Source organism: Taurulus bubalis (assembly GCF_910589615.1).
Source record: "Taurulus bubalis genome assembly, chromosome: 8".
NCBI classification, from domain to species: Eukaryota; Metazoa; Chordata; class Actinopteri; order Perciformes; family Cottidae; genus Taurulus; species Taurulus bubalis.
Window position 1 is genome coordinate 11,479,184 of NC_136596.1, and position 27,272 is coordinate 11,506,455.

At 40.6% G+C, this 27,272-nt stretch overlaps 2 protein-coding genes across 2 annotated transcripts; one reads left to right on the forward strand and one right to left on the reverse strand.

Annotated features, from left to right (window-relative positions):
- Positions 1 to 360: 360 nt before the first annotated feature.
- Positions 361 to 8,679, reverse strand: tent2 (terminal nucleotidyltransferase 2; the record flags this gene model as incomplete). The annotated part of the gene is made up of 13 exons (XM_079222869.1): positions 361 to 1,852; positions 1,967 to 2,046; positions 2,160 to 2,251; positions 3,201 to 3,337; positions 3,590 to 3,633; positions 3,724 to 3,852; positions 4,049 to 4,125; positions 4,226 to 4,292; positions 4,762 to 4,819; positions 4,925 to 5,013; positions 5,091 to 5,205; positions 5,593 to 5,824; positions 8,528 to 8,679. 13 exons carry the CDS (start codon positions 8,677 to 8,679, stop codon positions 1,766 to 1,768), a joined length of 1,359 nt encoding a protein of 452 aa, XP_079078995.1. The 3' UTR covers positions 361 to 1,765.
- Positions 8,680 to 13,831: 5,152 nt separating this feature from the next.
- Positions 13,832 to 26,961, forward strand: homer1b (homer scaffold protein 1b; the record flags this gene model as incomplete). Its single annotated transcript, XM_079221836.1, has 8 exons — positions 13,832 to 14,161; positions 16,153 to 16,284; positions 18,531 to 18,623; positions 20,965 to 21,113; positions 25,970 to 26,126; positions 26,344 to 26,454; positions 26,573 to 26,653; positions 26,770 to 26,961. The coding sequence occupies exons 1-8, from the start codon at positions 13,859 to 13,861 to the stop codon at positions 26,959 to 26,961; spliced, it is 1,218 nt and encodes a 405-aa protein (XP_079077962.1). The 5' UTR covers positions 13,832 to 13,858.
- Positions 26,962 to 27,272: the final 311 nt, after the last annotated feature.

Consider the following 27,272-nt stretch of genomic DNA (forward strand, 5'->3'; position numbering starts at 1 on the left):
TTCATTAAATAACTTCTTAGATGTTGAACGCATCTTAAAAAGATTGAGAAATTATCCTTAAGGCGGTCTGTGCCAGTGGCTACTAGTTGAATGAGCCAGTGTGACTTTAAGATCAAAATCCCCCTTGCGAAGTTAAATATAGGCTATGTGCTGAAACAGTAACCCTTTTGGTCCCCCTGCTGCCAGTGGCAACACTAAACGGGGCCACTCACACACATCTTGTAAAGTATCTACTCCCTCCCAGTACTAGCACTCTGCAGAAGTCATAAAACTTTTGTTAATAAGGTGTCAAACCACATAACATAAACTAATCAACACAATAGTTGCCAGAAAAGGCTGCAGAGAACACTTTAAAAAAGGTACATTCATCCAGGAGCAATCCTTAGTTTTATTATCACAAGCGCCTATAACGTACTGAATGACGCCAAAGATCCCGATGATGGTTGATAAACTGCATTACCTTGAGAAAACTAAACGACACCTTACATTAAAATATTGGAAGGACTAGGTGAATTTGACCAGCTCTACGGGGATTGTATTTGTCCTTATGGTCAAAGTGTGTTCCAGGTTAAGTATATAGTTCCTGTGGATAAACTCAAATTGGGATGATTTTTAACTGCAATATATAATATATTGTGATGATTAGCCAGTGTCTCCCATAACCCTGAATAAATTAAAACATACAACTGAAGGTGCCCCCAAAGTCAACATATCTGAATATGAACAGCTGCAATGACGATTTTGGAACTTTTAGAATAGCCAAGAGTTTTGAGTGCTTTGCATATAGCTCAAAAATATGAAGCGAAAACAATCCATTCCATTTTAAAATAAACCTTTAAAAGTCTAATGCAATTGAAGCTTAAATGATTTAAATAAAGTATGCATTAAGTGAACCGAAAACAAGCGAATAACATTTTTCTGTCCAAATAAATCAAGTAGATTCTGAACAAGAATTGCAGAGCTTAGGCCAAACCAGTCGATGGGAAAGAATACAACACATCAGAACCAATGATAAAGGAGTGACAACATTCAAAGACGGACGTCTTCACAGCTCTCTAATAATCACCTTTTGAGTCACTTAGATGACACTAACGTAAACATCACTTAACCTCAATTTTCAGAGGAGCTTAGAAACTTAAACAATGTGATGATGATGAAAAAGGAGAGGGCATTTTATGCATATGTAAAAAAAGAGTATGGCATTTAAACCCACGGTAGCTTGAACTAGAAAAATAGTAAAACTTTGTTAAAAGTCGGTCCACACAGCCTGAAGACAGTATACTGTGTATATACTGTCTTGCAGAAGCAAATTATTTGCATCTAATTAAAAGATGTCCAGTATGGCTCTAGAAATGTGGATATAACTGAAACCAGAGGAGAAAAACACTTACATTTAAGCTAGATATGAGCAGGTTGCAGGTATTGTTTTGTTCTTTGATAATTTGTCCGTATACTCAGCGTTTACCTGCAATTCAATGTGTGTTGGAAAAGAGGAACGTGTAGCATCAGTGACCATCTCTTAGAACACTGACTATTATTTGAATGCAGCATTAAATATTGTGCGGTATTTTCAAAACCGGAAATGCAGTATGCGAGCAATCCAAGGCAGCCAGAGCATTCAGAGTCCCAAATTCTTTCTGGCTGCGAGGTGCGGAGGCAGGAGGTCTCCTCTCTCAGCACATCCAAAAGGTCTCTCTTTGTTTCTGGGAACAGGTATGTCTTGAGGTAGAAGACTCCTGTCCACTCTTCAAATTGGAAGAGCCCCTCATCTCCTGGATACCTCCTTATTAATGATGGCTGTGACTGGGAGGATTGAGTTCAGGTCCTTTCTGTCCTGCAGTGTCCGGCAAGACTGCGCAGACAGATGAGAAGCAGGAGGATTATGAATGACTCATAGCTGGCCCACAGCAGCTTTGAGGAGGAAAAACAATATGAAGAGGGCACAGTTATCAGGATTGGTATGTACCTGGGCGAACTCGGCTTTAATGGTACCAAACTTCATTTGCTCATGGACTGCCCTGGCAACGTTGTTTCTTTCAAATGGCTCTGAAAGACAAGGCATTGTTAACTTTGAAATGTTCAGCATTAGCGGAGACATTTCTTACATTGAGGCTCCTGTTAATTGTTGAGTGGTGGTCGCATTGGCCTGTTATGTTTACCTTCCACACATATGTATTTGTTTCTCCAATGTTGATAATTGTTCTTGGGCAAAGCTTTGGCCTCTCGAACAGAGATCACCTGCGTATCCCACCTGCAAGACACAGGAAAAACAAAAGCAAGGTAATTATTTAGTGCTCAATAGACTGAAAATAAAAGGACCATGGTCCTCAACGAATTTACCAGTAGCTTTGCAAATTCAGCTTCTCATCTACAAAAGATGTACCCTTAACTGTCAACAAACAAGGGGGAAGTTTTTTCTTCTTCCAGATTCTGTACCTTTCAGGCTCAGTTGAATTCAGTGCTGCATAAAACTAACAATTGAAATTGGCTTGGGATGTGAACATAACACTAATTATTTTTTCAAAGATAACTAATTTTTCTTGACAGAGGTGAGTTGACATTAACCTTCAAACTATTGTCTGTCTTTCAACTCTTAAATATTGCAGCCTCATTGAATGCATGAAATGCAATGTACAAAGTCCCAAAAATGAATGTGCCTTTTATATTTACTGTAGATTGCAGTCAATATTTCAGTTAGATTTGATAGGAGTTGGTTGAAACAAATGTCTGTCAAGAAAGTAGGAAAAAGGTCCCTTAAAAAAGAAATGTTAGCAACAAAAAGCACATGCAATTTGTATGTAAAGGACAAGAAGAATACGCAAAACCCTTAACATTTGTGACCTGTTTGACACTGAAATGTAGAAATCAGTGCGTGTTTGTATGGCGAGTTTCAGTTGAACCTGGCAACTGTAGCGTGGCACGGTAACACACATACTGCAAACACAAGGAGCATGGTATGTCATGTTAGTGCTGTGTAAGGCCAAAGGTCCCACCTGCTCCTTTCTATCACGCAGAAACATGAAACCAGGGACAAGGATGCAGGATAGAGGAAGGAGAGAGGGGATGAGGGACTGGAGAGGGAAGAGAAGTTGGCAAAAGAAGCAGGGGATGAGGAATGGGTGCAAGAAAATGAGCAGGCAAAAGAACCATGGATGCATCTGAAACACTACAATCAGTAATGAGACGTCCTCGGGAAATACCTGAAGTCTGTAGCATAGTATTTGAGAAAGCCCAGAAAAAGCTCTCCCAGAGGTGATTGGTTTCTTGAGATGTAGGGGGGGATGTGTTTGGATCCTTCTGGAACCATGTCAATGTCCATGGCGGGATGAAAACACTCCTGAAAATCAAGGCACAGGACAAAAGGACAGGGACTTAAGACTGAGCACCTTTTTGTAATTTCTTTGTGCTGGATGAAGCAAAGTCAAAGTGCTGCTGAAATGTCTTTTTACAGGGATAAGAATGGAAAGACGTGTCTGTAGGTCAATTTACCTTTCATGTTATGTCATAATTTGGCTTTCGTTTGTTTGCGTCTCTTGTTATTAACCTGTTAAAAGCCAAACTGAATTGCAAAAGCAAAGGAGACACTTACTGGGTAGTCCCTCTGGAGAGAGGGAAGGACAGGCTTTTTGCGAGCTGTAAAGAAAACACATGCCAGATGAGTCACAATCACAGAATATAAATGGGACTGAAAAAACGATCGTCTGTGTGTATGATTATACTGACTCTGGAGGTAGTGCAGCACCATCAGCACAAGTGTGTAGCTGCTCAATGTTCCTTTGCTGGCGTCATTGATTTGATGGTGCCGTGCCCATTTCTTGACCACAAGAATCAAGGGTCTTATTCTGAGATCAGCTGAGAGGGACAGCACAAACACAGAAAGTCAAAACAAGAAACTTTATTGTCTTCGTTTCACGTATCAAATGTGCTGCTTGCAGCTGGCATTATAAACGGAGTGATTAGTCACAGTTCGAGCCGACTTAAAATAGGAAAGAAAACTTTGAAAGGTTTGTGCCATAAAAATCTATGTATTGTTGACTGTCTCACAAACCATAAGCGTAACTCCTCAGAAGGAATGTGTTTCTGATGCCCACTGTGTTGTTGATATTCAGATCAAACTCCAGATCACTAGAAAGGGTAAGAGTATTAAAATAGTTAATAAAACATCGCTCTCACTTTGTTGTTGATGTATTGAAAATAAATAAGCTTAAACAACTTTTGCTCCTACCTGTCTTTCTCTTTGAACTTGAGGATGGGCACTGTGGCTCTGATCAGCTGAGTCTTCTCTACATATACTACCAAACAAACATGAGATTCATGATTGCTTCAGTTTCATTTCCTGTAAACTTGAAACCTATTTTTTCACTAGATAAATAGCTCCACCTTGTGGCATCTGAGAAGAGCAAAAAATATGTTCACAAAATCTACTAGCAGTAACGCAAAGTAATAAGTACGAAAAAGTATGCTTTCAGACAACTGTTGTGGTGTGTATGTATGTATGTGTATATACATATACATATATACACACACACACACATACACACACACCATCTGTGTTTTTTTAAGACTGCGTCCATGAATACGAACTGTATAAAGATCTTTTCTGATGTCAAATTTGTGTTACACCGCATTAAAATCCCTCTAACTAGCTTCTTGGTGTGTTGATCTATTCGTTTCAAATCTGCAAGAAGTTTATAGTGGACAGTACATTATTCAGATAATGATTGTATATATATTTAAAAAATTGAGTTTACTACTACTTACACAGTGACTTGAATAATCTTTGGAGGACAAGGAGTACATGTATAGCATCGTTTTTTTTCTAAAAACAGAAAAACATACAGGTGTTTAAGTGGATATCAATGATTGTAAATACACCTACACACACTTTGAATGACATACACAGCACAGAGTCAGAGATGCTCACATTCCCCTTGAGGATCAGACACAGATCAGCATCACTGCTCCGGCAGCCCAATCCATTCATAGAAGATCCAGTCAAGTAAAGCCGTGCCACTGTAAGAAACATATTCAGTGAGTAGGGATTACAACAGAAAATAAGAGCAGAATGCAACTGTGCATTTCATACACACCTGCATAGACACTCTGTATGTCTTTTTGGAGCCGCGCTCGGCACGTTTCCTTCCGGGCCAAATCGGAGGTTTTCTGCTGGCATGCATCAAACAGCTCCACCATCTGATTACTTAACTGAGGACACAAACACATGTACACTGACTAAACAAAGCATATCTGAATGCCCACAGTCAGGCTTGATGTATATCAGATGCAGGTGAAGCCCATTTACCTGCCCACCCTTCCATCATTCAAGCAAGCCCTCAAAACCCACCTCTTTCAACTCGCTTTTACCTGCTAAACCCTGCACCCATCCTCCACTATGACCCTCAGCCACTCCAGTTTTCTTTCTTTTTCTTTCTTTCTTTGTCACAAAAATATTTTGTTTGTTTGTTTTTGTTTGCTTTCTTTCATTTTTGTTCTGTTTGTCTTTGTCTCTTGTTCATAATGTAAAGCGTCTTTGAGTATCTTGAAACGCGCTGTATAAATTGAAATTATTATTATTATTTAAAAACACAGTACCTTGTCCTTGGTGTCAACCTGCAAGATGTTGGAATCTTTTGGGACAGCCGTGACCTGAGGCTGGATATGGACATGTGGGCTGGGATGAAAACTGTCAAATGCAGCAAAGGATGGTGATCTTGATGACCCTGCCACCACTTGGTCAGGATAGTGAAGGGGAGGGGCTTGAGGTAAAGAGGGGTCAAGGCGTTGCCGCTTCACTACGTGGGGTCTGTATTCATCATTCTGCCTCCTGCAAGAAACACAATGATAAGTGTGATGGTAATTCTGCAAGCAAGACTCCCAGTCCTTAACATCTTTATACTTTCAAAGAGACATATGCCTATTGCTGGAACATTGTGATTGGTTAGAGAAGATAGTGTACATTTCTGATTGAAAATGACATACTAAGTACACAAAAAAAAAACATCACCACATCGGTTAACATTAGTTGATTACCTGTCTGCAGGTATATCTACTCATATGTCAATGTTTACTCTGTCATGGTGAGATCAATCTAACAATGTCTGTGTTCTCTGTACTTTTCATCTCAGAGTATAAAATGGAACAAAAATAACTTAAGTTATTCCCTGACACCATTAAATTTATGTTTGTATGTTTATACTTATATTTTCCCACCACAATACATAAACATGTGGCAAGACAAAAGTTAAGGGCAAATATTCATAAATTACAGATTACCCAGTCATGCGTAAAATATAACATATCTTACTTGCGCCCATTGGTCATAGTTGTCATGTGAGGAGTAGGGACTGGAAGAAGACCTGTGGATAGTGCTCTGGGCTCCCATTCATAAGGAGGAAACCTCGCTGGTCCAGGAGCGTAGAAGCTACCAAACAAACGCCTACTACTGTACAGGACACAAAAGCAAGTCACCATTTAGTACTATTTAGTGACGATGCTGATGTATATTGCACCAGAGCACAGAGTCTCTTCGTCAGGCTCACTTGTTGACACTAGCCAGCCTTTGGAGGTTGTAATCGTGAGACCCGGTTCCCGGGGGTGGCGTCGGGTACGAGCCTGGTCGGTAGGGTGCCCGCTGTCTCGGTGCGGCGTTGTGGGGAAACATGCTGCGGTTCTTCACAGAGCTCCAGCATTAACTAGCGTTAGTTAACTCCGCTGATTTCCTGAAACACAACTGGTAACGTTAGTGTCCGCTAATACAGAATAACTGAGGCTCCCAGCTGTACTGAACTCACCACCCAACAGCAAAGGTGACGTTAATGCCACGAAAACCTTCTGAGGAAACCAAAACTTACCACTGAGCTAGCTAGTTTAGCTAACTGTTAACTAACTAACTGTTAACTCACGTTAGCTCAGATGTAGCTCGCTAATTCAACTATCAATCACGATATTATCTTAAAATTCAACCTGCTTCACTGTAGATTTGTATGAATACTTTGTGTGTATAAATAAATATGTCCCTGAATGTTAAAAACGTTTGCTTAAAAACTGAAAACTCACCAAATGTTATGGCACATGTAAACAAAACTGAAGGTGCTAGTTTCCTGAGAAGCTACTTCCTGATTGATGCCATGACGTAGGAAACGGGATTTAAAGGGAACGTGGACACACGAGTTGAAGAGAAATCTACCCACGGGCAAAAGTATTTTGTAAAGCTTATTAAAGCTATGAAACAAATTAGCTCAATTGGCAGTAAAATCGCCATGGCTGCGTGAGGTTGTCAATTATCCTTCAGAAGCTTCAGAATGTCAGTCTGTCTCTACTGGGTTGCTGATGATGTACATTGTTAAAATCCAAACATTTAAATGTCCCTCCCCCCCCAATGTTGTACTTTTCTACTTCGACGTGCATTTATACTATGTTGACTCCATACAGGCTACCTGAGCTCCTGGATCATCAATTAGTCTTCGGATTCTCTGGTTATTACCTTGGGTTAATCTATATGGCTGACTCTATGATATATGAACATTTTTATATTGAAAAGTGTTTCCCTCCCATTTCCAAGGTTTAAAATAAGATGTGACCTCGAAATAACTTTTGATTAAGAACCAATTATGTATTTAGAAAAATAAATAATTAAATCACAGAACAGCTCACAGAGACCCGGAAAAGAGAATATAAGGATATAAAAGAATACGATGATTAGAAATAACAGTGTACAATATTATAATTTGGTCCTATATATTCTTCAGGGTGCAATATTTTTACACCAACATGCAGATTACATTACATTAGATCCTATAGTAGATTCAGAAATCTTAGGGAGTGGAATTACACTGGACTTTCGTTTTCTTTTAGTATTTGGTGAGTAAGCCACTGATCAATAAATATATTATAAAACAATAAAGCTTAAAATGGCATCAGTCCCTTGAGCACGGAGTGACGTCACTGCGGAGGACGGTGTCGTGACGTAGGCAGTTCAATACTGACAGTGATCTGAGTAGGAGGGAAGCGATGCATCAGCCAGATGTGGAGCGGTTTCGGGGGCGAGTCCGCGTATGGTTCTGTGGATAGGCTTAGATCAATAAAGCACACATACATACAGCGTGGAAACAGGATGTTTTAATCAATGCAAACGACTTCACATACCAACTTTGATTAGGAGAGCAGGCACGTGCATTAGTAAGGCACGGATGATGTTGCATAAGCACAAATTGTTTTAGTCAACAGCATTATAAATCTGCTTTATTATAGAAATACAGAGGTAATGCTGTGTGGAATAGCTGTGAAATAGCTGTAGTCTGGGCGAGAGAGTGGGGGTGTAGACCGTGAGCCTATGGTAATGAGAGAGAGAGCGGGATACAGAGAGAGAGAGAGAGAGAGAGAGAGAGAGAGAGAGAGAGAGAGAGAGAGAGAGAGAGAGAGAGAGAGAGAGAGAGAGAGAGACGCGGGTGGACAGTATGATTCTGTGCGTTTCCAAGAGGCTAAATGAGGGTTCTCTTTCCCAGTGAAGGCAGCCGGGCTTCTCCACCCTTCCAGCGAGGATCTGTAGTTTACCCGCGACAGCAGGACGCCTGTCGGATCTCCATTGGACTCGGCGCTGGCTCTCCCTTCGCGCTGCTGCTGCTCCATCACCAAACGCTCAACGCCAAAGGAGGAGACCAATTCTGATTTCCGTGCCATGTGTAGAACGACGTATGTGTGATTTCATGCGGTGACAGTGGAAGTGTAATGGACCAGTTGTCATCAAATTCCTGCAGACGCACCAACGGTGAAACATTGAAGGCGGTCGTGTAGAGAGAAGACCTTCATACGCAGCAGCCAATCTGAGAGATACGTTTTTATTGCCATTGAAAAGGATCAGTGATCGCCACCATGTCGACCATAACAATGGGGTAAGTGTGATTATTACAAAGGGGTGACTGAATTCCATGTAATTTCTTTCTGTATGTATATCAGCTGCGGCTGCTGCAGGTTATGAACTTCTCTCCCGTGGAAACCACACCACGCATATCACAGTGACCCGGGCGTATGCGTAAAATTAATCTCTGTATATGCCGTCTAATGAACTTGATGGTGGATAACTCAGGTCGGCAGTCTGTGCGGTTGAGTGGTGATATTCTGCCGGTCTTGTGTCGCTCACTAAAACAACACTTCTTCTTCTTTTCTTTTTTTAATTTTACATTAAATTAAAATGTTCCTCTTTCTCTTCTGAATATGCTGTTTGTTAAAATAGAAACACACCTTAGGCCCAACATGCTGGTTTACACATGCTGGTGCAGAAGTGACCCCATAATCAAACTTTAAGGATCAAAATAATGAGCTAAGTGACAATATTTTCCAAAGTGGAAGAATATGGGAGATCAGCTTGAGTGTCTAAATGAAACAACACTATAATTATCTAATATCGCACTAGAACGAGAGAGTGAATTAAAAAAGGCTATTTTTCGTAGGTCTCTCTGTTTGGCTTTTTCTCTCCCCTACATTAAAGACAGTTATGTAATTCTGAAAGAGAGACGATTAAAATCAGAAATTCTTCTCAAATATTCTCAGAGTTCTGTTCTGTGGCCAGATGTGTTCTGGGTCCTGCTCAAGAGAAGATTTGGGATATATCAGTAGCTGCAATACTTCACAAGGCTCCAGTGACAGAAAGCAGCTTCCTGTCTCTATGGCAGCACAGTGACCGCTACCTTACACCTCCTCAACAACAGGCACCCATCAGTAAAATATCTGCCTAGAGTGCAGCACTGCTCATTTGCATTTCCCCTAACCCCAAGCTCAGCGGTCCATTTCCCCCAACCAAGCCTGTCGTTCATTAACAGCTGTCTCCTGCAGTTCATTGTGATTAATTGCACAGCAGGAGGTTAACAATATGGCACAGGCATGGTACGATTTCAAGGCATCAGCCAAAACTCCTGCATTAACTATTTACAATACACTGGAGGCCTCCCAGGCTCCCACTCTGCCCTCCTCCAGTGTGGGCAGCACATCATTCAGCAGTCTCCCACTCAGCTTCAGCGCTCCACTAGGCTCTGCCATACTGGTGACTAAGTTACTGTTATGCAAGCGACTCAATGACTCAATCGATCCACAGTGGAATACATTGTATACAGTGATTCAAAGCACGATGTTGCATGTGTGTATTAATGTCTGAATATGTGCAGATGAGATGAACGCTCACATATCTCTGTTGTCCAGTTGCCTGTCGAGCAGTAATGGGACAGACATATTTCTGACCGACTTTTGTCCACGTGGTTGTAATGGTGATGGCAAAGAGAAGAACATTAGTGTTGAACGAGAACTGGAGATGCCTGTCAAAACTCTCTGGAGCGCTCTCACTTCCTTGGGCTAATGCAATTAATGCACAGTTATTAAAACTCAGTTTCTCTCCCAGCTCCCTGTCTTTGCCTGAGATAGCGTGTGTTCACAGGCCCATCTCAGGTCATTGAAGCCGATCCCAGAACAACACAGAGCTCTCTCATTACTGTCCTCTCTCTACATTAAATAAGATCTACTTGCATTCATGCTCTACCCTGTTGAATTAATGAAGAACTCTAGAAACAAAGAAAACTTCAGCGCAGAGGCTGGGTGGAGGTGGAGGTGAAGGTGGCAAGGGAAAGGGAGATATCCTGAAATGGACCGTTTAAAAATGCTTCTTTTTCACTGTGAGTGTTTGCAGAAAGAGGGGCAGCTGCATGGTTAAAGGGAACACACTGAAGTAGAAAAGAAAATGCCTTTTGTGGTATAAAATGACGTGCACATGTTGTGTACGCTGTTTGGTTACACTCTGTGACTCAAAGACTGAGTGTTCACATCTGTGCATTAAACCCCCGAGGCACAAGAGGCGCTAAAGGCAACACCTGTTGCAACTCCTGGAACTCTGTGTGTGTGTGTGTGTGTGTGTGTGTGTGTGTGTGTGTGTGTGTGTGTGTGTGTATGTGTGTGTGTGTGTGTGTGTGTGTGTGTGTGTGTGTGTGTGTGTGTGTGTGTGAAAAGAAACAGGTATCATGCAGGAAGCATTTGTTACATATTTTCATCCTTAACACCATTTATTATTTAAATTATGGTCCACAAAATCCACTAACATTACTGAACAGTTTGCAAAGGACTATTTCTATGGTAGAGTATTGTTTCCATGAAAACTCTTCACATTTTGATTTTCAAGACTAATATGGACATTTTATTTTCTGCCGAAGATGTTACTGTTAAATTACGGTATTTCCAGATGTATTTTTCATTTGCCTTCATTGTACTGGGGTGGAGACAGAAATTAATCAAATAATTTGGGCAAATAAATCAAAACTATTATGGCTAATGAGAAGACTTTTTCTTCTTTTTTTTTATCGCAATTTGTGCGTACTCACCCTTTTATTCACAACATACATCAGAGCAGCCAATCTGTCTCCAAATCACTCCACTTGTCACAGTACGTTTTTCGAACTTTGAAAATTAAATCCTAACTTGAAGCAATAACTAATGTGATGTGAAATAAACCTTTAACGGTATCTACATTTGAAAGGTTTACTGTGAAAAATTAAACATTTCAAAATCAATTCATTACTCTAGTCTAATTAACTATTGGACACGATGTCATCAATCAAAGTGAAGGACCATCTCAAAAACAGCAGCATTTTACTACCACAGTGTTAACATGAGCAACAACAATAAGTCAGTACTCAGTTTCCAATACTAATTTTACACATTTACCTGAAACAACTGTTATTAGGTTTCTGGAAGTTCGGATTTGGACCATAGTTCACATAATTGTTGATACCACGCTGAATAGAAGTTTAGAGCTTCCCACTTCCTTCATCTTGTTCTCAGAGTTTCATCCTCTTCTACATCACCTCCTCTACGTTCTTCTCATCCCTCCTGGCGGCCGCCTCTCTCTGTTTTAACATTCATGTTTCATCACCTGCTCTTGTGTCACACCGTACACTCTGCATGCTAAACACCTCCTCCTCGTTCCCCTCTGTGTTTTTCCTTCCTCCTCCACACTTTCTCCTGTAGGCCTACCACTCATTCACCCACTGAAATTACCCGCTTAGTTTTCCTATCTATTCTCTTCCCTCCTCATCCGTTCCCTCTGATCATGTTCCCCCTCCTGTATTGGGGTGTGCAGCTTTTGTTTTCACATTCACACTCGTGCATGCACTGATGGGAGATAGGCAGCCTCCTAAGGCTTTCATGCTATAGTTCTGTCCCCGTTGCTATCTGTCTAGCTGCCATGCTGCATACATGCTACTGCCGGAGTTCATCACTGGAGTGCAAGAGGATCAACGTGTTCTGAATTGACCTCAATGCAATTACCTAACCGATAACTCTGGCTATTGGCTCAGACCAGAGTCACTATATAGTAGGAAGCTTGATGCTTTTTGTCAACATACAAATTATTGTTAGATATTTTTTGAGAAAGCAGAATTTACTCTGAAATCACCATCCATTATTTATTGTGGTGTCTTTAAAAATTACAATTGTAGGAGTAAGTATTATTATGATTTATTTTTTACAAGTGTTGGGTGTCGTTCTGGAACAAAACTCTTCAAAGAAAATTGCTTTGTTTGGTAAAAACATCATCAAGCAACAAGAAGTTTGACACAGTTCCATCAAATTATGCATTGGAAAACGATGTCAATTGCCAAGCGGCTATTGCACAGATCATACGGACGGGCCGTGGTGGTGTGAGTGGAAATGACTCACAGTTCCGCCACTTACACTGCTGTCGATGATTATGATAATTCGCGCACAGCACTCCACGAGCAGCTTTGTAAAGCGGCATTCATCATCCCAGATTCACTCTGACTTCCTATACTCTCGACATTCCCATCATTCTCTTTCTCTTTCTGTCTAACTTCCCCCCCTCTCTCTCCCTGTCTCCATGTTTTTCTTTCTTTCCCAGTCTTGGCTAATCACACACAGGAGGGGTGCTGCTGCTGAATTTTAATATTCATTTATACAGCACGCCTTTGATGTCCCCCATCACCCCCTCAGTGCAGTGTAAGCACTTCTCTATCTCCTGCTCTGCCAGCACTGCCAGCCCAGAATATCTCCCTCTGCACCCTGCACTTTGAGTGTGTGTGTGTGTGTACTGGCTGTAGATATTACCCAAGAAGCCCCAACAATGCTGGAATATATGAGGGCATGGTAAGAGCTAAGTGAGGAGTGGGGGATAAATAGACAAAGGGTGAAGGTGGCACATGAGTGACAGACGAATGGATGGTAAAAAACAAAGATGCCTACATATAATATAAGAATATATTATACTCTCCAACATTAATAGTGGTGAATCCTAACTCTGGGTTGAGTGTCATACAGGGGTCAATAAGGAATTAAGTCATCTTAAACTGAGCCCATCATGGAGTTTTGATCATCTACTGATCAGAGAGACAGAGACACAAATCCATATACGTAAATACAGATTCATGATTCTGTACCATAGTGTGTTTATATATGCACATGCGTTATGTTTGTCTGTGTGGAAACTGCAGCTCTGTGGGGTGGGTCTCTGGTAGTTAACCGTAGCCTACTGTCTATATTTAGCCTTAAACCCTCTCCTTTCCCTTCTGTGCTCCCCTGTGTGACCCTCGCTCTGTGCTGCAGGCATTTCCATATCAGAGCATGGAGAGACGGAGCTGGCTTACGAAGATTGAAAGACAGAGGGAGTTTCTGTTGAAAAGCTGCATGCTTTTAGTGTATTGATTTACAAGATGCAATGACGTCGGAGAGGAAGTTTAGACTTAAAGTGTATGCGGGAACTCTGTTGTAGTTTGACGGCTGCGTTAGCTTGTTAACCATGTATACAGGTCAGGACAATGAGTACATGTAGTTGTCCTTTGACAGCCTCTCTTTCTCTGGTGTAACTATGGAGGATGGCGAGTTGGTAATTCGGTTGCCAGGGCGATCTGACTCCCCCGTGGACAATATTAGTTGCGGCACTGGTGGTGGGTTTGGTGAGACGTTGGTGTTGCGGCACAAAGAGGTTCACCACTTCTTCTTCGCCCCCTTCAGGGAGCAGCCCATCTACAGCACGAGGGCCCACGTCTTCCAGATTGACCCCAACACCAAGAAGAACTGGCTGCCCACCAGCAAACATGCTGTCACTGTCTCCTACTTCTACGACAGCACGCGCAATGTCTATCGCATCATCAGCCTGGATGGCACCAAGGTGAGCAGTTGATTCAGATTGTTACTGCACACCTCACGAACTTTGTCGCACACAAAACACAGATTTCATTATACCTCCTCTACTGCATCCATTGTTATTTTTAATTTCTGCCAACTGGTTTTAATAAGGTGTCACAAAGCGCTCTGGGAGATTTTAGTGTCACTGTGATGTACTGAGTGTTAATGGCGTTAATAAGCACTGCACTGGAATCTAATGTGCAAACACATCTTAAAAGAGACCAGCATTGAAACCTGTACCAAGACTGACAGCTCATGTTTCATTGTGTGCATGCGACTGCTGCGCTTATGTGCGCATGTCTGTGTGTCTGTCTGCACTTAAAGGTCTACATTTTGTCTCAAGATATTCTTATTAGAGAACCGGGAGGGATATTTCTGCTGGGCATGGTGTGATTTATAGGCACGGACCAGTCCTCACTAGTTATGGAGAGAGGAGGGGTCAAGTTAAACGAGAGAAACAGATGACAGAGTGAGAAGAATGTGTAGTAGAATAAATAACAAGAGCGGCAAAAACAGAAAAGTGTAAAGGTAGGGGATCGAGAAGGTCTGAAAAATGTAAAGATCACCTAGTGTGTGTAAACCATTTTTGATGTTCAATTGAACAACCATCTAATATTACACAGCACTCAATAGATAGTTGATCACTGAATTCAATTATTGTGTAACACACACACTCGTAGACTGCTACTTCTCCCAAACTCATCATTATGTATTGATGCCAACCAGAATGCCAACCATTACACAACACTGCTAATTGATCAGACATGAATTTGTTCTCCATTAGTGTTATTTAACAAGGGAGGTTGGATTATATAAGATCTAGAGATAGCCTTCTGTTTTAGCTCTTGCATATACAAAATAAATACTTCTTATTTTCAACAAATCTATTGATTAATAGTTGTTGGACAACAATAAGGATAAATAGCACAGAGGATTAAACTATACTTTGGATACACAGATAATGCTTGTTGGTAAGATCAATACATTGTCGGTTCGGGTCTTTTCATGGGTGTTGGTGACAATAAGGATCATTTAAAATATTGCCAGATTTACTCTTTAACGTCAGCATGCTCATGTTGGTATATGTCTTGTCTAACTAACCGTGGATCACTGAATCCGTGGCTGAAGGCTTTCAACGTCAAACTCAGCAGCCCTTTGTTAACTATCCATCTATTGATTTTATTGTGTTGGTGGGTGTGAGCTGCACTGCTGCAGACCGGAAGCTACTGTATATACTTCTCTCCTCCTCTCTCTCTCTCTCTCTCTCTCTCTCTCTCTCTCTCTCTCTCTCTCTCTCTCTCTCTATCTCTCTCTCTCTCTCTCTCTCTCTCTCTCTCTCTCTCACACTCTCACACTCACACACTACATCACTATTTGTTCTGATGAAGTATAGTTGATTGCAACAATCATCAAATGTTATTTTTTGACTATTTGATACGTTATGTAATCTCCCAGTACAGACCAGTCACACACAGTACAATATACATTTATTATAAATATGTAAAAGTAGCCCCATGTGATGCATTAAACGTCCTTGTTCAATCACACGCACTTCACATTTGAGATGCTGGAAGCATGAATATTACATGTTGCTTGATAAATATCTTAAATGATAGCTTGATTATTGAAATTGTTGACGATACATTTAATCTCAATTGGCAATTGTTTTGGCACCACTGAAATATTGTTTGGAGAGTCTGAAATACACATGATCAAGGCACTAATACCAAAAGTTCTCAACAATATAATGTTTCATTGATATTTTTATCTGCAGTCCTGATTTGCGGTGTCAGTAATCTTCATTCAGACATACAAAAAGCACATACTTGGGGCAAAGAATTGTCCTTGGCTCTTCCTTTGATCCTCTCTCTCTCTCTCTCTCTCTCTAGTACTCACACATACACCTTACACACACTACACTGCTGTAATTAAGTTAATTTAATATGTATTAAGTGGGTTCTTTATGTCCTGCAGGCAATAATCAACAGCACCATCAGTCCCAACATGACGTTCACAAAGACCTCACAGAAGTTTGGCCAGTGGGCGGACAGTAGAGCTAACACCGTCTACGGCCTGGGATTCTCCACTGAGCATCATCTAGCCAAGGTACCACCCCCATCCAACCCACAAACACACACACACACACACACACACACACACACACACACACACACACACACACACACACACACACACACACACACACACACACATCACAGGGCGGCTTCTCCACATGGAATACCATCCCTGAGAAAGGATGGTATTTCAGCTTTCTTTTCACTCTAGTTGCTATAGCTTCTTTCAAGGTGTAGAATCAGCTTGGCAGTTGGCCCTAATGAGGCTTTTTCTGTGTGTTTATGAAAGTCAAGCATATCTGTGAGTTCACTGTGTGTGTATGTGAGAGTGAGAGTAGGTGGTGATTTCTCTCCTCTGCAGTATGAGTAAGCTCTATCGTGAATCAGGGATGCTTACATTCCCACTGTAAGAAGAACACACACACACACACACACACACACACACACACACACACACACACACACACACACACACACACACACACACACGCATACAAGCAAACTCAATAGTATATACTGATGTCCTGAAATCAAAGAAATTTCAGGATTCATATAATATACTGGACATTAACAGTTCTTGTGACCTGAAGGTTGTCAGGTCTTCTCTCTTCCTTCAACTAAGAAGTGAAACATTCTGGAAATGATTTGGCAGCCCAAAGATGGCGTTAGTGGAGGGTGCTGTAGAGTTGAAAGGGGAACGCCACCGATTTTACATTGGTTTAGTTTATTTGCCATGTGACCTGTGAACAGTTATATTATGTATATATAACCTTGATTACGTCACCATACTCATCCAAATTTTGGCTTGGTTTTTCTGGCTTTTTCCAGTTATTGAGCAAAAGTCAGGGTATTGCAGTTTCTGCTGATTTGCTATTCCTTTTTAAAGATATGTTTCCTATAAGTCCACAAATTTTATGAATGTGCAAGACTAAATTCATGGATCATTGATGGAGTATGTAATTATGTGACTTTAAGGCTGACAGTTACTCCAGAACAATATGCACACTTGGGTCTTCTTTTCCAGGTAAATAAATAGGTAACTAATATTGCATAGTAATGGTCTCTTTGAATCCACCAAGTAAAGTTATTTTCCTATTGTTTGAATATGGTATATTCTAATAGTGAATCAGATTTTTTTTTTTACTTTAGACCACATCAAATAATTCTAATTATTAAAACTGCATATTGATACACCTCAGACATAGATCCTCTCAACATGGTAATTACCACTGTGAATCAGTCAAACCAAATATGCATCATACATTTGAAGATATGTTCTTTAAATGAGTATTTCTTTATTTTAATTGTTTTGTTTTCTCCGATTATTGACGATGATGTATGCTTACAGTGTACCTTTATGTTTCTATAAGCTTAATTTATTTACAAAGCTTCACTTAGATTACGATGTATATGATATATAAAAATGTCTTAAAATATCTCAAATGTATAGCCGGTCTGGTTTGATAGATTTAGAGTGGTATTTAGCATGTTGAGAGGAACTATATCGATGTTTTAACAGCCAGTTAGAAGCATTTTATGTGCTCTAAAGTTGAAATAATCAGATTCACCTCTCAGATAACTGCAGTACCAAACAGTCCTGGAGCACGTACACTGCAAACTACTGCATTTAGATCCCTGAACCAGAAATATTATATTACACTGAAGTAAAAAGATATTAAGTTACTTATTGGAACACTAATAGCAGGCGCAAGACCGGCTTCAGTAGTGTTGTCAATTTGATTTCCTCGCCACTCAGCCCTCTGCAGTACTGTATTTACTAAATTACTCTGTAACACTGAGGGAGTGTCGGTGGTGAACCACACCCTAAAGGGACACAGTGGAAATGTGCCAGGGTGTTTATATTTGCTCAAAGCCCCTCAGCTGAGCTCACCTTACTGCTTCAGGATTGCTGGATGTATCTTTGCCATTGACGAAAATAACCCCGGAGATCAACTTCAGCCACAGACAACTTCTGATTAAAGACAAAAATTCAACGAGGAAAACACAATGGCTACTTTGTTCTGTGTGCGTGCTTGTATGTGTATATGTCTATGATATAAAGGTTACTAATGATGACCTAGTTAGCTCATGTTTCTGCTGAGGCACTGTGGGTAAGGAGTGTGTGTGTGTGTGTGTGTGTGTGTGTGTGTGTGTGTGTGTGTGTGTGTGTGTGTGTGTGTGTGTGTGTGTGTCCATGCACATAGAGCTTTACTAAACAGATTAAACATAGTATTGTATGAATTACAGTCTATAATCATGGCTGTCCTCTGTTTCCAGTTTGCAGAGAAGTTTGCAGAATATAAAGAAGCAGCCCGGCTTGCTAAAGAGAAGAGTCAAGAAAAGATGGACATGGCCACGTCCCCTTCTCAGGTACGTTCAGTTCACACCATCTTTACCTCCTCCCGCCCAATTCTTAACCTTTTTGTCCACCTATTGACCTCCTGTTACAGGCATGGTGTGTATAATGAACAGCTGGTGAACAGGTCAACCAAACAATAAACAAATATTGTTTGGTTGACCTGTTCACCAGCTGTTCATTATCCTTTGGTGTTGTTTTGTTTGATCCATTATCAGAGGAGGCGTAGAGGCCAATTAACGAAACATGAAATAATTGGATAGAAAATAGATTCAAAAATACCTCAGAGTATTCAAATCCTTTACTTTAGTAAAATGACTAATACATTAGTGTACTCCAGTATACGTCATTTATTTAAAATAATACTTAAGTTACAGCACAAAAGTATTATCAAAAGAAAAAAATATTTAAATAAAATCATCTTCGAAAGTTAGAGGGGAAATATCTCTTTTCACAGACGTGAAACGTGAAAAAGGGCATTAGCCATAAAGGTATATATATATATATATATATATATATATATATATATATATATATATATATATATATATATATGTATATATAACCTCTAAAGCTAAACGATAGCCAATACATATATCTGTCAGATAAATATAGCTGAGTAAATAGCACAATGTTATCTTCTGAAATGTATAAGGTGTCTCAAATTGTACTTACATGCAGTACTTGAGTAAATGTACTAACTTTCACTCCTGCATGAACTCCTGGGAGGTCCGGACACTGAGGTTAAGAATAATAGTCCTAACATAATATGGTACTTGTTCTATGTATGCATCCATCCTGCACATTATAAGACAAATACAAAGCTGTCTGTGGACTTTCCATAAATTGGGGTGCATAATTAGTCTGTATGATTGGTACTATTTTGTGTGGGATAGCAATTGAGTGCATGTGTAACTGTATCTACGAGAAAATTAACTGGTTTCAGAGGATAATCCCCAGAGAAATCTGCCTGTTGGCTTTCTTTCTAACCTCCAGATCCTCTCTTTTCTCCCCCTCTTAATACAAGAAACAGAAACTACAAACTAGAAAACATGAGAGAGGAATTATTCCACTAAAACAAGAGGAGAAAACACAGAGCTAAATGCTATATGCTGGTCCCAATAGGCCAGACCCCAGTGGACGTGCATTGGCAACTGATATTAAATGCTATACTAATCAATGTGGAGCACAAACTGTTCGCTATAATCTTTCTCTTATCTCCCCCTTCCTTCTTGTCCATTAGAGACATACAGGCAGTGCCATTGTGCTACAGTATCGTGCCCAAGCCCTGAGTCTTAATAGCTATGTTTTATGTGCGAGCGGCAGCTAAATGATTTGTCTCGTATAATTCTGTGGTTGTATGGGATATAAAGATAAGCATTAATCTGTAATTCTGCAATTTCCCAGTGCTATAAGCTATGTAATGGCCTATAGGCATGTGCAACTGTTCACTAAGACGCTTACAATTTTAACACCACAGCAAGAGCTCTATGAGTGTGAGAGACCTCACCCGCCCTAAAATACATGCACACACCTCTATCATTTCTCATGAAGGATGATTCACATTAATGAATGAGATTTGTCTGTTTATCTTGTTGCCATCTCTGGTCCTAAGAGGTTGTTAAGATCATGATTAACATGATTAAGAACAAAACATGTAGCAGATATAAAAGCTTCTTCATACAGATATTTATTTATATAGAAATGTCACAAATGTCTAAATTTGACCCCAAAAAATTGTGCGCCATTAAAACGATTTCACAATCATTTTGTATAAATAGTCACAGATAATATCGATCCGAAACTAAATCAAATAGCTGAATCGGGTATCGGTGACAATAGGCCAATCTAATATTGGATACCATTATTTGAATAAATAACAATTAAGTACATTTATATTTATTATTATATTTATAATATATATTATTATATGTATTTATATTATTTTGAGTATTTAGAAAAGCGCTATATAAAATTAAAGTATTATTATTATTATTATTATTATTATTTATATCTATATATTTATTCGTTGCATCTTGTTTTACAAAGTTAGGAAAGCCTGTTGTAGACTTGAGGATGTCCCAATCATATACACACAGTGAAGCATACTCTTATTAATTAAATATACTGGTATTGGATCGGTACTTAGTATCGGCCTATATACCCAAATCCCAGATATTGGTATTGGTGGACTGATAAAGTCAGAAAGGTGCATCCCTAGATGTATGCCATATCTAATCACGACTTGCAATTCGAAAAATAATCAAATGATTAAAATAATCAAATAGTGTTTTATTTATGTCTTTTGTATGTCTAACTGGTAGTAAAAGCTGAACAAATGTGTTTAACATGTAGGAGTCTCCAGGAGGTGAGCTCTCGTCACCTTTGACCCCTGTGACTCCGCCCATGGAAAACATCAACGGCACAGATGACATCTGTGTCACACCTCCCAACACAGACACCCGTCCAGAGCCATCTCAGAACGCACTGGCCTTTGCACACAGGTACATCCTGCATGGTGATGTGTTCACTGTCCCGTGTTGTCATGTTTACCACAGTACAGATGTAACAGTCTGACCATATACTCTCATATTTAACATAGATTACACTAAAAAAACACTCAAATACATGAATTACTATGATTTCTTTTCTTTCTGTTTTTCTGTCTGATGCACAGAAGTATTCACCTCCCTTATTCTATGTCTTTCTTTTCGTCTGTGTGCATCAATTTATGTTGCATGTCAGCATGGTAGTGAACTCCTACTATTCACGGCTGCTCTCTCGTGTTTTTCCTCTCTAGGGAGCAGTATAAGACTTGTCGGGTCTGCTCTTTCTGATAGGGATGTCATTACAAATCCTGACTACTGCAACATCTACGCAAAACAAAAAATGTTCAGGCACAAACTTTCCCCAAAGATAAGAGCCTGAATGCAGGCCAGCAACAGGGAGGGTCTTCTTTACAAAACTTGGTGCACTGCTTGTTTACTAACTGCTAAAGAATAAGGTTAAACAGCACACTATCACTCCAGTCAGGAGCAACATTGGTGCAATGAATTATATCATTCCTAATCACATGCTGTCACTTCACATGGACCAGCAAAGAAGTTACTTTAAGTGTTTCTCTGGAATAAGGAATTATTCAAGCTATTATTTTGTCCAATCTGAGCATGCTTGGTAAAAGAAAAAAACTCACATTTATTTATTATATTATTTATATGTTTGCCTACTACAATGCAATAATATCTTTTTAAATGCAAATTCAAATCTTTTAACTTTAATGTTGTTTGGTGCATTAAGGAATATGTGACGGTGTCACGTCTATGCATGCAGCACTACTGTTCCACTGTATACATTCCTGCTGTTTTTGTGTCCTGTCAGTTGACTGAATATTGAAATGGATAATTCTTATTCCTTTTTATTGTCAATACTGGTTTATATACAGTAGATTGTGTAAGATAATAGGGTCAAAGTGAGATGTACATATTTTTGATTTGTATAATGGCTTTCTGAAGAGGTGTGGCTGTGTGGTTCACCAAAAAGGTGTTGATGAAGCGTTTATGTAAGACTTATATAACATACTGTGGGTAGTGGGAGGCAGAGAAAGAGCAAGACAGATGGACACACATAGTGTGTCTGTGTGTCAGAAGCTAGAAAGAGAGAACGACAGAGAGAGAGGTGTATTGTATAAACTCTGCACACGAGTCACTGATAACTAAACATCCACCAACTGCACACACACTACAAATAAACTGAACAGGAGGGCACGGGTAATGCGTTTGAATCATTTGAGTGAGTGAAAAATGTTTTTCTCAGGAAAGGAAATGTTCCTTTTATCTAATGTCACCTGTAGTCGACTGTACACGGAGGTATTTTCAATTGTAAAATCTCTGTAATCTCATTTCATTATTTCTCTGCGAATTCTTATTAATTAAAGATATAAATCAATCGCTTAATGTATTATCATTCTTTTTTGCTGGGTGTCTGAGAGGAGGCTTAATACCTTTTTCAGATTTTAAACATCACTGTAGAGATCTTTTGCAACACACTATTTTTAATAGTGTGTTGAAGTCTCTAAAGCTGTGACAAGCTCAAATGCTTAGAAATCCCGACCGCTACATCATGAACTCGGTAAGGCTACACAGATCTGAGTGTGCAGTGAGAGCAGAATGTAGCGAGGACACCCACTGCCTGCTGCAGTCTTGCTGCTGATGTGTCTATTAATGCTGCATGCGTGGGAGACCGGGTCGACTCTCGGCATTCACGATGGCAAGCATGGACGTAACAAGCAAACCTCAGTCTCACATTTTCTCAGAGGCATATGCAGAGAGGGTAGATGCTTATACCGTTCAAATATTTCACCACATAACCCTCTTTTTTCTGTTCTCTCTATGATTAATTCTTCTTCCATTTAACATCTTACACATGGATCATCTCACATGTCTCGTACCGTAGCTCCTTTAGCTTTTTATGAGCCATACTCTGCAGTTAAAATGTTTTTTCTGTCAATCTGTTTGGCGGTGTATAAGCTAGTAGTTTATTTGATAGCGATAAGAATAGAATACAAATGTTTGTAGTGTATTTTGAACGTATTTGGGCATGAGGGTTCAGACCCACAGTTGTTAGCCGTCTTTTTTGCATCAGACCTTTATGATCTTGATTTGTTTGGAATTAGATGATGACTTATATGCATAACATATACACACCACTCAGCTGCTTAGTGGGGCTGTGTAGGCAGGTGTGTGTGGGTGAATAGGGCAGAGGAAGAGAGGAGGCTGAGATACAGCCGTTTGCAGGGCTGTGAGAGGTTTGTTACATCGCAGGATGTAGGCGTGTTTGGCAGTTCTGCAATGGAGTCATTTTGAATGGTTTTTGGAATATTGGAAGACCTTTTGTTGGGACTGCCTCAGCTGTATGTGAATGGTCTTCTGGTGTTGGAGGATGTAGGCGTCTGTCGGTGGGTTCGTGGTAGGCTTGTGTGAACGGAGACGATGCCGATGTCATACGTCATGGTGCTACAAGCGCCCCCATTCCTCCAGTGCTGCCATGGCAACCACTCTGGTTCTCTGCTTCTTGAAGTGCTCTGTGAGGAGGAAGAACCTACCTGACGACGCACAGCAGTCAGGACACGGCACAAACACCAGAGGGCTGTAAAAAAACCTTCAGGTTTATATTTTGTGTTTTTTATCTTTGAGCCTAGGAGGAGAATTATACTTAACATTGTGAAGGAGTAAAACACAAATCAGAGTGTCGATGTTTTATTCAAGAGGCATGGCTTATTGACAGTGTGTACAGGTTCAAACAATACAAAATACATTCTTAATTAACTTACAAAAAGTAATAAATAAATGTAAAACCAGTTTAAACTAAATAAACAAAAGTAACCTGATAACCCACAAAATCTGGTGCTGTGTTGTGTCTCGTCATGACATCGTCTATTGTAGCAGAATATTGCTTTCACAAAAGAGATTAAAAAAAAAACAGATAATGCTGAATCTGTCAAATGGAAACAATCTTCTCTTAGATACAGAATTTTATCTTTTTATTATAGAGTTAAAAAACATTGCAAAATTACCTGACAATCTCAAGCTGATGCTAGAAAACAATTTCTTCGACAGTTTAACATCACAATTGGGTCTTACATGACAAGAAGTGGAATTATAAAACATGTATGATCAGCAACTAGAAAATATCATTAGCAAATAAAATCCTCATGATAAGGCATTAACAATGTGTAAATAATCACATCATCTTCACAATCAGCAGTTCATTGACACAGTAGCAGCTAACTTACCCACCATGTTTCTCACACACGCCTTCAGCTCTGCTCTGCTGTCCTCAGCTAGAATTGTGCTCAGGTGGTCCCCTGAGACCTTTCAGCCAGACTCATTTAATGAAGACAAACACCAGTGTCAAAACATCTTGCACTCTTTTCTCTCCTCTGATTCTCCCTCTATCGCTCTCGCTTGCTTTCTCCGTCTGTCTCCATCTTCACATCTTGACGTCTCGCCTGCTCTCCTGCTCTGCGAGCTGGTGTGTGGGGTTTATACATTGGCGGGGCTGTGTGCCTTGGTGACAGCATCGCTCCATGTGTGTATATGTGTGTGTGTGTGTGTGTGTGTGTGAGTGGTTGTGTGTCAGTTGATATGTGCATGTGTAGGATGAAGTGTCGTCTCCCTCGTATGCGTCACACACGCAGACACACTTGCACTCGCAGAGGGGGTGGCTGTTGTGTAAGAACTGAAGGCACTGTGGGAGTCCTGCGTGAATTAGACCTGGGTTTTCTCTCTTTTACACTTTAGAGTAGGTGTTATGGCATAGTGGATTACTGCTGCAGTGTGAGTATATGTGTGTGTGTGTGTGTGTGTGTGTGTGTGTGTGTGTGTGTGTGTGTGTGTGTGTGTGTGTGTGTGTGTGTGTGTGTGTCAGTGAGGGGGTGGAACAAAACTGAAAACACACTATTATGGGTCACACACAGACCCTCAACATTTCTTGAGCAAACCAAGCTTTCTTTTGTACTTTTCTGCGGATCTGTTTCCACCACTGGGAAGAATTACTTTGAAGTATGTGGGAGTAGGAGCTTTTTTTCGGAGGTACTTGACTTGATGTCGGTACTCAAGACATTATGTAAGAGACGGGGAGTGGGCATTATCTTAAATTAATGCCTGCAATGCGCACATTTAACAGGGTAGATGCGCAGCGGAAGAATCTTCCCTCCAGAAAGTTGAGTTTGTACATATATATAATATTACACTACAACTCAGAACTATCGACTAGCCTTACAATGTGCAAGTATGTTTTTCACCAGCCTCTTTCTCCCACACATGCCTCTTTATCATGCAATTCAATCACTTTTCCCCTATCTCTCATCTCTCGTCTCATCTTCTCCTCTGTGAGTAGCTGGACCAGATTAGGCTCCAGCCAGTCTGACGATATAATCTCAGATTACAACTCATGTGGCAGGCCGCTGCTTTCACAGCTCCAGGCCAGGAAGTGCTGACCTCCAACTTGAGTGCCCACTGCAGCCTTTGTTTGCTTTCAGTGCTGGGGCAAAAGTGGATGGATGGATTTTTGAATGGTCCCCAGCAGAACAAGCCCAGGGGCCCGAGTGGCTGTGTGTCCCTGGGCTTATCCTCTTAAATCTGAATCAAAGAGACAAAGAGACACACACTCAAAACAACCACAAAGGACCACTTAAACAGTAATGGTTCTAATATATTGTAGAAAAATAAACCTTCACATGAACAACTTAATTTCTGCCGAATCAGACATCATGTTACATCCATAGCAGGAAAACATCAACACTTATTATCTTATGATGTTTTTGGTAAACTGACAGTATGAACCTCTCTGTGTTCTGCAGCCCTGCCATGACAAAACACTGGGAGGCTGAGCTGGAGGCCCTAAAGGGGAACAATGCCAAGCTAACTGCAGCTCTGCTGGAGTCCACAGCCAACGTCAAACAGTGGAAACAACAACTGGCTGCCTACCAGGAAGAGGCCGAGAGACTACACAAACGGGTGAGGGATGGAGGACAGAAATGTTTGCTTGTTTTCATGTGTGATTCATTAATTTAAATTAAATAGGAGAGAAGAAAAAAACAGAGAGGGCAGATGATTGTTGGCACGAGGGAGAGTCTGGCATGAGGGAGAGAAATAAGAGTCTGGAAATGAAAGATGGGTTGAGATCAGGATTCTGTTGTGGATCTAAATCTTGATCTCCATCTTGTCCTTTTAGGTGACTGAGCTCGAGTGTCAGAGCATCCAAACACCAGTGATCAAATCCCAGAAGACGGAACTCAACCAAACCATAGAGGAACTAGAGAATACACTAAGGGATAAAGAAGAGGTGCGTTTGCATGCGTGTGTGATTGGGGGAAGTGCCCTGCTTGAAATGTTTTGGCTCATGAAACGACACTCTACGTTCATGCTACACAGCCTTTTAATCTGTTTTTTATGTCCTTCAGGAAATGGAAAAATTCAAAGAGGAATTGGAAAACATGAATGACCTGATGGAGCAGAAAGACACACTTACCCAGAAACTTGAGGTGAGCGATACAAATATGCAGTAAACATGTAACTGTTTCCTAGTCAGCACATCCTTCATTAATTTTTACCTCCTAATTACACAAACTTGCCAGCAATGTTGTCTCCCCTTTTCCAGGAGACAGAGCTGCGCAGTCGGGTGCTGGAGGAGCAGCTGTCAGGGGCCGAGCAGCGACTGGAGGAGAACCAGGAGGAGCAGGAGAATTTCAGGAAGAGCCTGCGGACGCTGCTGGAGCTGTTGGACGGCAAGATCTTTGAGCTGACGGAGCTCAGAGACACCTTGGCTCGGCTGATAGAGGAGGCCAGCTAGAGACGGAGCTGCCTAATTTTCACAGACAGAGCCATATGATAATTAACATCCTGATACATGCAACTCACACACATTGATTTTACCCACCATGCCCCGCCTTCCTCCTACACCTCACGCACATTAGAACTGAGACACTACACTGCCCCAATTCTGATTTAGCTCAAAAAGGGCAGCTAACTCCCCAATTTACCTTGGAGGCATCGAGCTCCAACCAACCGCAGTCACACCTGTAGTTCAAGACAACACAGGGACTACCTTGTCCCACCTTCTGATTGGCTGGTGTAGGCGTAACCTTGGTTGACTTGATCTCT